At 41.1% G+C, this 13626-nt stretch overlaps 1 protein-coding gene across 1 annotated transcript; it reads right to left on the bottom strand.

Moving 5' to 3' along the window:
* Window positions 1-455: 455 nt before the first annotated feature.
* On the bottom strand, window positions 456-11054 carry msmo1 (methylsterol monooxygenase 1). Its single transcript, XM_078542173.1, has 5 exons — window positions 10683-11054; window positions 5897-6045; window positions 4098-4224; window positions 3146-3300; window positions 456-1400 (listed from the first exon to the last, which is right to left on the bottom strand). The coding sequence occupies exons 1-5, from the start codon at window positions 10932-10934 to the stop codon at window positions 1196-1198; spliced, it is 888 nt and encodes a 295-aa protein (XP_078398299.1). The 5' UTR covers window positions 10935-11054; the 3' UTR covers window positions 456-1195.
* Between the last annotated feature and the right edge of the window lie 2572 nt (window positions 11055-13626).

Genomic DNA, 13626 nt, shown 5'->3' with positions numbered 1-13626 from the left:
TAAGATGGGTGTGTAAACAGATAAAACAATAGGCGACGGTAAAACACATTATTATTCCACAAACAGGATCAGTTTCATAACTTATAATACAGAATTAAATTTCCTATGTTTTGCTGTTGATCGATTGTGTTTCCTTTTATACTTCTGTGTGATAGGTGTAGACAGCACTAGAAATGCATGCATCTCATGTACAACTAAATGAACAAATTCCTTGCCTTTTGATTCAATTCTAAGTTTTATAACCTACCAATACTGCATAGAGAAAATACTTTTTAAAAAAGGTGAAAATCAAACACAGATAAGACTTTAAGGTATTTGAGTTCAAATGATATTCCAACTTGCAGACTAAAGATAATACCCCATGTGCAAACCAAAAAGTCAACCTACACCAACAAAAGGCAAACTGTAAAATGAAGAAGTCAAAGCACTTATTGATAATAAAAACTGAACAAACATCATGTTACTTCCTTTAACAATTTATGTTTCAGCCCAAACCAGTAGTCACAATTAGGAAAATGAATACATATCAATTCCATCAAGTCCAGTCATGTAACCTCAGCTTCAATGCAATCAAGGTTTATTTACATTAAAATGCTGACAAGGAAATCATTGTGGATAAAAGATATATTTACCAAGAAATTGAATGACAAATTGAAATTATCAAGAACATAGACTAAACCTAAGAACTTCTGCAATTTAATCCAGTTTAAGGAAAGTCCTCTCTCATAGCTGGGCAACTAATTCTAAGGATCATGTACAAAGCTGTTGCGAGTGTTCACACTCGAGACTTCTAAATGGTTATTAATCAAAGTGGTCCAAAATTATGCAACTGCTGATTTAGTTTAAATGCAGCTTTAAGCCCCATCATCTTGCATCATTATTGAGTAGAAACACAATGCACACTGCTTAAGAAACAAAAAAGGCAATGCAAATTTCACTAGTCTGAATGATTAGAAGTGGCAATCACATTGTGTCCTATTTAATTTTATACTGTAAACTTTTTATTTGGCTTGGCGAATTTGTAGAACAGCCGATCTAAACTGGTCATACAATACAGCTAACAAAAAAAATTGCAACACAGCCTAAAAAACACCTCTTACAGCAGGAGATGACTAGCAGAAGTCTAGGGCAGACAAATCAGTACATTTGGATCAGACGATTGGAAAAAAGACTGGTTGTGTCACTCTGGTTGGCTTCAGTTTATCTTATCTTTTACTTTTTCTACGTTGGCTAACTTTGTGTAGTAAGTGTTAAACTGGGAGTCAGTTCCAAAGATTCTGTCCCAGTAGATAAAGGTTGAAGCATAGTTTCCATTGAAGTTCATATGGTGAAAATCATGATACCGAGCTCCAGCATAAAACGGAATCAGGTGCAAGGGATTCACAGGAATGTCATAACCACTGGAGGTAAGAAATGGAAGATATTAAAATAACACTTTATAAGGTTCACACAGTATCAATGCTAGAAAAGAAAAGCTACAGTAATGGCCCAGATCGTGCAGTTAGCGGTGAAGTGGAGGTGTTCATCACTGACTGCATGAAGAGGTACAACCCTGCATTGGTTGTAGGCAGCAACGGGAACTTGCTTTCTTGTGTGCAGCATGGGTCTACCGGCAAAGTCAGTGCAGGGGTCCTAGCAGTGTAGCTCATTGTCGGTGAAGCCACACCCACTTTGGCATCACCAGTTGAAGGCACGCCCCTTGAGGTTGTTCAGCTCAATGACACGGAAGTGATCTTTGACTCTGGAATTTCTTATTTGATGGAGGCAATGTTGCCCTATATAAGTTTTCATTACAGCTACCCCTACCAACCAAGCTTTCTAATGATACAAAACTGGTGAGCAAGTAAGCTGCGAGGAGAACATAAAGAGGCTGCAGAGGGCTATGGACTGGTTAAGGTGATTGGGCTAAAAGATGGCAAATAAAGTAGAATGTGGGAATGTATGAAATGACCCACTTTAGTAACAATAGTGGAAAAGCAGAATTTTATTTTTAAAAAGATGAGATTTTAGTAATTTTGGGATTCAGAAAGATTTGTGTCCTTGTACACGAATCACAAAGTTAACATACAGATGCAGTAAGCAATTAGGAAGTCAAATGGTATGTCAGCCTTTATTGCTAGGTGGTTGCATACAAAAGTAAGAAAGCCTTATTGCAATCTTTGGTGACACCACACAGAGTACTGGTGCAGTTTTAGTCTCCTTTACCCAAGAAAAGTTATTATGAGGGGGTGCAACAAAGGTTCACAAGATTGATTCCTGGGGTGACAGGCTGTCCTATGATGAGTAGAATGAGTCTATATACTCTGGAGTTTAGAAGAATGAGAGGTGATCTCATTGAAACCATTAGTATTTGGATGTGCACTTGCGATACCATGGCATACAAGGCTATGGGCCTAGTGCTGGAAAATGGGATTAGAATGGTTAGGTACTTGTTTGACTGGTGCAGATTCGATGGGCCAAAGGGCCTTTTTCTGTGCTGCAGACCTCTACGGCTCTATTAAAAATTTAGAGGGCTTGACAGGGTAGAAGCTGAGAGGTTGTTCCCCCTGACTGGAGAGTCTAGAACAGGATCACAGCCTCAGGAAAAGGGACAGCCATTTAGGATAAAAATGAAGAATAATTTCTTCACTTAGGTTTGTGAATCTTGGAAATTCTCTATTCCAGAGGGCAGTGGATGCTCAGTTGTTGAGTATACTTAAAACAGGGTGGCAGATTTTAGAACACAAAGGGAATCAAGAGATATGGGATAGGGCAGGAAAATGAAGTTGATGTACAATTTCAGCCATTTGTTTTGAAAATGGAGATGTGAGAAGAAATATCATTTATTTTGAATCCTATCAACAGCACTTTCTTTCCTTTTCACTCCATTTCTGTACAGCTTAAAAAGTAATTCTACATTTCCATGAAAGGATTAATGATTGTATAAGGAAACTAAATGTAAACAAAAATAAACTCAAACATTGCTAATTTGATTACAATGCCTTTATTTTGAGGCAAACACCATTTTTTCAGCACATTTTATTTGATAACAACAGTAGCTACCCCTTAAATGGGGAAGGCCATTCCAATATTTTGCTTGTAATTTGCTGACCTATGTTTTAAATCAGCTAAATTTGTCTCACCTATACAATATATTCAGACCTACCTATGAACGTCAATAGTTTCCAGCAGGCGGAAAGTGACCCAAGCCCACAGCAGCATCATGTGATTACAGAAGATCATGATTCCAATGAAGAAGCCTGCTCCAAGAATAATGGTCTCCAATGGATGAGCATATTCAGCTTGCATGCCAAATGGAGACTAGAAGGAAACATTTAAACAAATACAGCACAGTTCAATTTACAGTAATATTGCATTTTTAGCACTTGGCTCTTAGCAACTATTTGCTGAAGTATGGCAAAGTGTTGTGATTTTTTACTACGGGGTAGGGCAAGGAGGCAGGCCCCGAGTCTACCTCAGCCAGAATGGGGATCAAACCCCAAAGCTGTTGGCATTAATCTCTCCACAAGCTAGCTGCCCAGTCTAATGAGCTAACCGCCCCCGCCATAGACAACATCAAAACAAGTAAAGAGGATACTGTTAGTATTAAATACGATCTTTTCTGAAACTGTCCTTCAAATAAAACAAGTCTAAAAAGGTGGCTCACAACCAACTTCTCAAGGGCAACTAGCAATGGACAATAAATGCTGGCCTGGTCAGTGATTCCATGCACGAATGGAAAGGAAATTAACAGGTGCAATGTGGTTTTCTTGCCGAGATAAAACAAAGATCTTATCATTTTCAAAGGCTGAATTGCATTTTTTTAATTTAAAAACACAATCATATAGAAGTACCTGAGAAAATTAAAAACACTGAGCAAAACATTGATGAATCAACATCACGAACTGAATCTCGGAAATTAAGGTCCAAGATTAGAATGGAACAAGAACTTGCACAAATACAAATTAGTACAAGTGAATTTTAGAAAAAGGTCTCACTACTGGAGTCTTAGAGAAAATTCTGCAGATTATGAGGGCAATTTACTCACATTTTTGGGTAAGCTCTGAACTAAAGTGTACGCCATTTCAGAAAATAAAAAAAGTACGCTTGGAACTTACCGTGAAATCATGATGCACCTTGTGTATATATTTGTAGATTCTCCTATGATGTAACAGTCTGTGCAAGAAATAATGCCAGGTATCCTCAATAACTGCACAACCGAAGCACTGGGCCAGTAGCATGTACCTGGTGATTCACAGGATATAGTTAGGAGCATGCTCTCCAGTCAACATGCAGTTGCATATTCCTTAAATGAATAGAGCCACAGGCAACATTCAATTCAAAAGCTCAGCTGAATTGTGGAAAAATAGTATTCAGTAATGATGTGATTATATCCATAATACTGTTGTAAAATGATAATGTTCTCATGGACAATCCAAGGCTAAGAGGTCTGCAATTCTTTTTAAACTCATAACATAATAGATGACTAGGCACTTTATAGCCTTCCGGGCTGAATATTGAATTCAACAACTTTAGATCTTAAACTCCCCCTCCCCCCCATCCCCACCCCGTTTCTTCCCCCTCCCTTTTTTTTTTCAATAATTTATATAGATTCTTCTTTTCCCACCTATTTCCATTATTTTTAAATCTACAACTAATACCTTGTTAGTCTTTCCACCCCACCCCCACTAGAGCTGTACCTTGAGTATCCTGCCATCCATTCTTAATTAGCACTTTTCTTAGATAATATCACCACCTTCAACACCTCTTTGATCCTTTTGTCTGTGACATCTTTTGATTATCTGCTCCTATCACTGCTTGCTTGTCCCTACAACCACCCCACCCTCAACTTCTCTCCCCCCGCCCCCCACCTTAAACCAGCTTATATTTCACCCCTCTCCTAACTATACTTCAGTTCTGTTGAAGGGTCATGTTGGACTCGAAACGTCAACTCTTTTCTTCTCCACCGATGCTGCCAGACCTGCTGAGTTTTTCCAGGTAATTCTGTTTTTATAATAGATGATTTGTCAGTTTGAGGGAAGCATGGCTGTTTGAACTCCAATTACTTGTGGCCAACTTAAGGTGGCTGGATCTGGAAAGCAAGTCTCATGCTGTAGACTAAGGTGTGGTGGAGCCCTGTATTCAAGGGAGGCTAAATTAATCTGAACAAAATCTTATTGGAATTTTACCACCTCCCTCCCGCAACAAGCTGTATAAATAGTAAGACGCTTTCCAAATATTTCGAACAATTTGTCTTAGGTCCTCAAAAATAAGCACTTCCTAATCTTTGTACTAATGTGATTCAGAAGGCAGGCCCATTTGAGATAATTGTCAACCTTTGCTCAATGGTGGCACCCTCACCTTAGAGCCAAGAGGTTGTAAGTTCACATCCCACACCTGAGAATATAGCACAGACCGAGAGGGTGCCGCACTGTCAGAGGTGCTGTTTTTAAGATGAAATATTAAGCCGAGGGCCTATCTGCCCTCTCTGGTGAATCTAGAAAATTCCATGGCACTATTCATAGAAGAGCAGGGTAGTTCTTCCTTGTGTCTTGGCCAATATTTATCACTCAACCAACATCACTGAAATAGATCATCCGATCTTTTTTCTCATTGCTGTTTTTGGGTCCTTGCTGTGTTCAAAGTGGTTTCCATCTTTCCCACACTACAACAGTTACTACAAAACAAAAATATTAACTGGCTGCAAAGCCCTTTGAGGTGTGCTGAGGTCATGAGAGGCACTATATTTCTCAAGCATTCTTTTTTTTAAAGAGAATTACAACTAATATTTCCTAAATTACATGGAAAGTATTCTAATAAAATAAATGAAAGTCATTTTTGACTTTAAATAGAAGATGTACAACTAAAAGAAAATCTCCCCAACTCCAAAAGTACAGTAAATACAATACAAAAGTACCATCTTGGCATAGAGTCCCAGGTGTAAGGGATGTTGAAGTATTCAGTGAAATAATACGTGCCACAGATCATAGGTAACTGGATACAGAAATGATTGAAGAGTAACACCTTGAAACATTTCCATTGTTTTTCCCAAGTTTCTGGTTTGTCCTAGAAAGGAAAGAAACAGATACAACATGGAAAATCTCTCACATGAAGAAAAACTTGCAGTAAAAATAGAAACAATTTTTAGTGACTGTTAGCCTATTTAACTCAATGGCAAACTTCTGATGCACACTCAGTAACTAAAGTCATCTGACAAAATGGACAGCCCATAAAATCTTTAGCACTACATTTACAACACTGAGTTGTCATCCTCCTTATCTTATAAGAGTTTCCAAATATATTACTCCTGGATTTTACAGCAATTTGATGTTATGTGAACATAACTATTAAAACTGACAACATGCAGGCTACATCAATACAATGTCTGTGGTCCATTTGATTTCAAATTTCAACATAAAGAAGTAGAGAAAATGTTTCCAATTGTCAAGATAGTCGTGAATAAATCAAATAAGGAATTCAGGAGAAATTATTTTCCCAGAGTGTGGTTAGAATGTGGAACTTGCTGCTCCAGCTCAATCATCACATTCAGGGCAAGAAGGATAAAGGGACAAAGATTTTTGCTAAGTATTACTGTTGTCTATCCAACATTAAGTCTTCAATGCGTTCAAATTTGCTATGGTTCAATGTTTACAAAACTGACGCCATCAGTTCAGCTTTGATAAGCTTGTGTGCGCCTCTGACCCCATCAAACATCCTAGGTGTCAACTCAGGATGATTGTGCACCAGCTCAGTATTGTATTTGATTACATACAAAGCTTTAAATCCCACATTCAGTCCACCTTCTTCCCATCTCCAGAATACTAACCACACTTTTGCCTCAAGGGTTTATTTCGTTTATGGTTTTCTTGGGAAGTGTTCCATTTCCTTCAAGAATTCAGTTAATCCACAACTTGGCAGTCCAAGCCCTTAGCAAAAACAGAATTACCTGGAAAAACTCAGCAGGTCTGGCAGCATCGGCGGAGAAGAAAAGAGTTGACATTTCGAGTCCTCATGACCCTTCAACAGAACTGAGTAATATTAGGAGAGTTGTGAAGTATAAGCTGGTTTAAGGTGGGGGGGTGGGGGGAGAGAAATTGGTGGGGTGGTGGTTGTAGGGACAAGCAAGCAGTGATAGGAGCAGATAATCAAAAGATGTCACAGACAAAGGAACAAAGAGGTGTTGAAGGTGGTGATATTATCTAAACGAATGTGCTAATTAAGAATGGATGGCAGGACACTCAAGGTACAGCTCTAGTGGGGGTGGGGTGGAAAGACTGACAGGGCATTAAAGATATAGATTTAGAAATAATGGAAATAGGTGGGAAAAGAAAAATCTATATAAATTATTGGAAAAAACAAAAGGGAGGGGGAGAAACGGAAAGGGGGTGGGGATGGAGGAGGAGGTTCAAGATCTAAAGTTGTTGAATTCAATATTAAGTCCGGAAGGCTGTAAAGTGCCTAGTCGGAAGATGAGGTGCTGTTCCTCCAGTTTGCGTTGGGCTTCACTGGAACAATGCAGCAAGCCAAGGACAGACATGTGGGCAAAAGAGCAGGATGGAGTGTTAAAATGGCAAGCGACAGGGAGGTTTGGGTCTTTCTTGCGGACAGACCGCAGGTGTTCTGCAAAGCGGTCGCCTAGTTTACATTTGATCTCTCCAATGTAGAGGAGACCGCATTGATCTACATTGGAGAAACCAAACGTAAACTAGGCGACCGCTTTGCAGAACACCTGCGGTCTGTCTTCAAGAAAGACCCAAACCTCCCTGTCGCTTGCCATTTTAATACTCCATCCTGCTCTCTTGCCCACATGTCTGTCCTTGGCTTGCTGCATTGTTCCAGTGAAGCCCAACGCAAACTGGAGAAACAGCACCTCATCTTCCGACGAGGCACTTTACAGCCTTCCGGACTGAATATTGAATTTAACAACTTTAGATCTTGAACTCCCTCCTCCATCCCCACCCCCTTTCCGTTTCTTCCCCCTCCCTTTTGTTTTTTCCAATAATTTATATAGATTTTTCTTTTCCCACCTATTTCCATTATTTCTAAATCTATATCTTTAATGCCCTGTCAGTCTTTCCACCCCACCCCCACTAGAGCTGTACCTTGAGTGTCCTGCCATCCATTCTTAATTAGCACATTCGTTTAGATAATATCACCACCTTCAACACCTCTTTGTTCCTTTGTCTGTGACATCTTTTGATTATCTGCTCCTATCACTGCTTGCTTGTCCCTACAACCACCACCCCCCCCAACTTCTCTCCCCCCACCTTAAACCAGCTTATATTTCACCCCTCTCCTAATATTACTCAGTTCTGTTGAAGGGTCATGAGGACTCGAAGCGTCAACTCTTTTCTTCTCCACCGATGCTGCCAGACCTGCTGAGTTTTTCCAGGTAATTCTGTTTTTGTTTTGGATTTCCAGCATCCGCAGTAGTTTTTTGTTTTTAGTCCAAGCCCTTTCTGCTCAAAGTTCCAAATAGCCATTGCCCCATTCGCACCCAGGCTCTGCTGACCCCAATAAGTCAATCTCAAGATTCAGGTTATTTCCTTCAAATCCCTTCATCAATATAGGAAATCCTCAACCATTGTTGCTTTAATTCTGGATCACCACAAGTTCTTCCACTCTACCAAAGGTCAATCTTTCACCACTGCTGGTGATTTTGGTAACCTTACCTACTCTCTGGAATTCTTTCAAAACTACTTTGCCTCGCAACTTCATTGCCTGCTTTTAATAGTCTGCCAAGGTTCACCTCATGCTCAATTCTCACTTCTACCATTAAAAAGCATTGAGACAATTTTCTAAGTTGCAATTTTACGTGTGTGTTTCCATAAAGTATTAATGAACGGGGAAGTAGGTAAGGAGGAAGTGAAACATAACACATTAATAGATAACCAAACCAAAGATACACTACAGAATAAAGAATATATGGATATTAAGGCCACTGCACAACTGAGAAAGAGAACATGACTGATGAAATCACAGTGATGACTAAAGCCTTACTCATAAGTCAAATAAGCACACTGAGATTTGGGAGGCCCTAATACTTCTCTTTCAACCTCCCCAAATTTCTCTGTTGCACCAACCCTGGCCTTTTGTACATACTGTGCTTTTCATCCCACCACTGCTGGCTGTGCCTTTAGCCATCTTGCCCTACACTCTGCAATTCCCTCCTTAAACACCTTTGTTTTTTCTTTTAAAACCCTCTTTTGTGGCTATGTTTTTAGTATCACACCGCAAAATAGTTATGGCACATTGACATAGGTGTTATTCGTTTAAAAGCCCTCTTCCTACAATAAAAAGAAAAAAGATTTGGACTAGAATCCAGGCCCTATCTGTGCTCCACATTGACTGGCGTCAAATTAGTCTGCGCACATTGGAACCATCCCAGAACTGAGCCCCACCACCAACTTCTGCAGTAATAGCCAAGTGAAAGTTTGGAGCAGCAGCGAGTAGATGCACACTACCACTTGAAGCAAAATAAGGGTACGTCTAAGTGGGAGATAGCAGGGGAATAGGGTTAATTTTGGATTGCCCTATGCTACCAAAGAGCTGGCACAGGCACAATGGGCCGAACAGCTTCTTCCTGTGCTGTAAAGTGCATTTTGCTATTGGCAAATTTTAAGTGCTAACGGCTTGTAGGGTGTAAACCAAAATATTTATCAAATATACAACAGGATATATAATAAAACATAAAATGCCTTTTATCCTTACTGTAGCCAGTTTTTTTTTGCGGGAGGGGGGGGCACAATGAAAAGATTAATACAGCTATTCTATTATGAGGCCAAATAAATGCCATGAATACTGCTACTTGCATGAATTGTGATTGTTTCAAAACATGCTGGGATTTTGGTTCTTAAACTGAAGAAATGAATGGTTGGAGGATGATACTGAAGTTCCACATGCACTAGATGAGTGCATGAGGGAGAAAGGAATGGAAAGCAATATCATTTGGGCTGAATGGCCTGTTTTGGTGCTGTAATTTCCATGTAATTCCATACTGGACCAAAAAAAATCATAAATTGCTAAAAGGCAGATACGCGCTGTGGATTTGATTTAAGAGAGAAAAATTGGAGACATACCAAAGAAGTTTGACCAATAAATTATATCTATTAGAAATGGCACTCTTCATGGCATTGGAATACACATACAGTGTTTGTTACTTTAATACAAAAAGGAGGTACTGTGACATCAAAAAGCTACTATAAAAACATATATAAGAAAAGATTGCAGTGCCATATCAACAATGCTAAATGCTCTATTTTCCAAAATATTTATCAAATATACAATGTGACACAGGATATAAAACAAAACATATGCACCTTTTATCTTTATTGTATCCAGATTTTTTGGGGGGTGGGGGAGGGGGAATGAAAAGATTAATAGTTATTCTATCATGAGGCCAAATAGGGCACAAACTATATTTTGAATTAAACAATGAAATTAGCAATATACGGGATGATAAGACAGATAGTATTACACCATTATCTACCCAACAGCACATAAGCATGTGTGTCTGGAGACAAAAAAGTACAGCAATCACAATATTTGTCAACAACATTAAAGAATGATATAGTTGTGTTGTATTCGGGGAGTTTGTTTCTAAGTAAATGAATACCTCGAACACAAACTCCCAATAAACTGAGTACTAAATGAAGCACAGTGCAGCAACAGAAACATGTTAACCAAGTTATGTGCGTTTTTACCTGCTGGATTTTGTACTTCTGCATGTAAGGTATGAACTGAAAGATGAACCCAGGCAAACAAAAGAGGAAATAGACGAGTTCGTGAACAAGTAGCGAGCCCCAGGTTGCGATCTGAAACTTAGTATAATTGCTCAGCACGTAATTCCAGGCGCTGCGGAAAGGTCCCTGCAGCGGGTTCACAGGAAGCATCGAGTCCACATACTCCACAGCCAGGTAGGCTGAGCTCAGGATGCCATCACCAGTGACATTCATTATTGTAGTGCTGTTGCTTTGCCAACGTGCGGGACTGGGGAGTTGCTCCCGCTGCGCTCAGACCCCGGTGCAGGCTCCAGTCCTGACCGTTCAGCTGTATTGACAGTCCATCCGATCAGCTGTTACCTTAGGACCCGCTGCCCATTGGCCGCCAGTAGCAGAGCGTTCAGACGTCAGAATGGGACGCCTGTATTTGATTGGGTGGACGGGTGGACTGAGGTCGCGAGACCGGGAGAGGGAGCCAATAGCGATAGGAGGGTTCCAGACGTGAAGTGGGCGGTGGGAAAATAGGAAAAGGAGGCCATTTAGCCCCTTGAGTCTGTTCCACTTTATAAACAATTCATTCACGGGATGTGAGCTTCGCTGGCTGGGCCAGTATTTATTACCCATCCCTAGTCGCCCTTGAGGTGGTGGTGGTGAGCTGCCTTCTTCAACAGCTGCAATCCATGTGATGTAGGTACGCCCAAAGTGTTGTTAGGGAGTTCCAGGATTTTGACCCAGCCGCAGTGAAGGATCCCTCTTTAATGATCTGTATCTTAACTTGGTCCTACTTGCCATAATCCTTTTATAGTCTTCTCCAACTCTTGTCCAAGTAAAAAATCTATTTACCTCAGATTTAAAATTGAGTAAGCATCTACTGCTTCTTGTGAAAGCCAGTTTCTCATGTCGGCCACCCATTGTGTAAAGTGTTTCCCTAATTTACCTCTTGAAAGGCCTAGCCCTTAATCAGAATGCCCCTTAACCTTCTATATTCTAGTGAAAAGAAGCCTTGTTTGTATCTTTCCTCATAATCTAAACCCCCAGGTAACTTTTTTTTATTCATTCATGGGTTGTGGGTTTCACTGGCTGGGCAAGCATTTATTGACCATCCCTAAATGCCCTTGAGGAGGTGGTGGTGAGCTGCCTTCTTGAACTGCTGCAGTCCATGTGGTGTAGGTACACCCACAGTGCTGTTAGAAAGGGAGTTCTAGGATTTTGACCCAGCGACAGTGAAGGAATGGCAATATATTTCCAACTCAGGGTGGTGAATGACTTGGAGGGGAACTTCCAGGTGGTGGTGTTCCCATGTGTCCGCTGCCTTTGTCCTTCTAGATGGTAGTGGGTTTGGAAGGTGCTGTCTAAGGAGTCTTCCTGCAGTACATCTTGTAGATGGTACACACTGCTGCTACTGTGCGTCGGTGGTGGAGGGAGTGAATGTTTGTGGATGTGATGCCAATCAAGCGGGCTGCTTTGTCCTGGATGGTGTCCAGCTTCTTGAGTGTTGTGGGAGCTGCACTCATCCAGGAAAGTGGGGAGTATTCCATCACACTCCTGACTTGTGCCTTGTAGATGGTGGACAGGCTTTGGGGAGTCAGGAGGTGGGATACTCATCCTAACCGCTGACCTGCTCTTGTAGCCACAGCATTTATATGGCTAGTCCAGTTCAGTTTCTGGTCAATGGTAACCCCCAGGATGTTGATTGGGAGATTCAGTGATGGTAATGCCATTGAACATCAAGGGTCGATGGTTGGATTCTCTCTTGCTGGAGATGGTCATTGCCTGACACTTGTGTGGCACAAATATTACTTGCCACTTATCAGCCCAAGCCTAGATATTGTCCAGGTCTTGCTGCATTTGGACATGGACTGCTTCAGTATCTGAGGAGTCACAAATGGTGAACATCATGCAGTCATCAGCAAACATCCCCACTTCTGACCTTATGATGAAAGGAAGATCATTTATGAAGCAGTTGAAGATGGTTGGGCTGAGGACACTACCCTGAGGAACTCCTGCAGTGATGTCCTGCAGCTGAGATGACTGACCTCCAACAACCACAACCATCTTGCTTTGTGCTAGCTATGACTCCAACCAGCAGGGAGTTTTCCCACTGATTCCCATTGACTCCAGTTTAGCTAAGGATCCTTGATGCCACACTCAGTCAAATGCTACCTTGATGTCAAGGGCAGTCACTCTCACCTCATCTCGGGAGTTCAGCTCTTTTGTCCATGTTTGAACCAGGTCTGTAGTGAGGTCAGGATCTGAGTGGCCCTGGCAGAACCCAAACTGGGCATCAGTGAGCAGGTTATTGCACAGCAAGTGCCGCCTAATAGCACTGTTGATGACCCCTTCCATTACTTTACTGATGATCGAGAGTAGACTGATAGGGCAGTAATTGGCTGGGTTGGATTTGTCCTGCTTTGTGTGTACACGACGTACCTGGGCAATTTTCCACATAGCTAGGTAGATGCCAGTGTTGTGGCTGTACTGAAACAGCTTGGCTAGGGGTGCGGTGAGTTCTGGAGCACAAGTCTTCAGTACTATTGCCAGAATATTGTCAGGGCCCATCACCTTTGCAGTATCCAGTGCCTTCAACTGTTCCTTGATATCGCGTGAATTGAATTGGCTGAAGATTGGCATCTGTGATGCTGTAGACCTCCGGAGGCTGAGATGGACCATCCACTCACGTGCTGGGCTCCTCCATCATTGAGGAAACTACACCTCCCCCTCCCCACACTTGGTATTATAGCCCATTAGTTTTAAAGACTAATATTCCATTAACCTTTTTGCACTTGACCACTACATTTTAGTGATTTGCATAAATGGATCCCTTAAATGTCTTTGGATCTCTACTGTTCCAAACTTTGCACCATTTAAATTCTACCCGATTTATCACTTTTTGGCCCAAAGTGGATCACCTCACATTTGCCTGCGT

The sequence above is a fragment of the Cetorhinus maximus genome, chromosome 1 (genome assembly GCF_964194155.1).
Source record: "Cetorhinus maximus chromosome 1, sCetMax3.hap1.1, whole genome shotgun sequence".
In the NCBI taxonomy this organism is placed as follows: Eukaryota; Metazoa; Chordata; class Chondrichthyes; order Lamniformes; family Cetorhinidae; genus Cetorhinus; species Cetorhinus maximus.
Note: the sequence above shows the minus strand (reverse complement) of the source record. Positions and strands in the feature narration are given on the sequence as shown.

Excerpts from the sequence above, each read along its gene's own strand:
- msmo1 (XM_078542173.1), bottom strand. The coding sequence starts at position 10,934 with ATGAATGTCACTGGTGATGGCATCCTGAGCTCAGCCTACCTGGCTGTG. Across the intron at positions 4,225-5,896 it reads TGGGACTCTATGCCAAGATG|GTACATGCTACTGGCCCAGT; the intron begins GTACTTTTGTAT and ends GTGAATCACCAG. Across the intron at positions 1,401-3,145 it reads GAAACTATTGACGTTCATAG|TGGTTATGACATTCCTGTGA; the intron begins GTAGGTCTGAAT and ends TCTTACCTCCAG.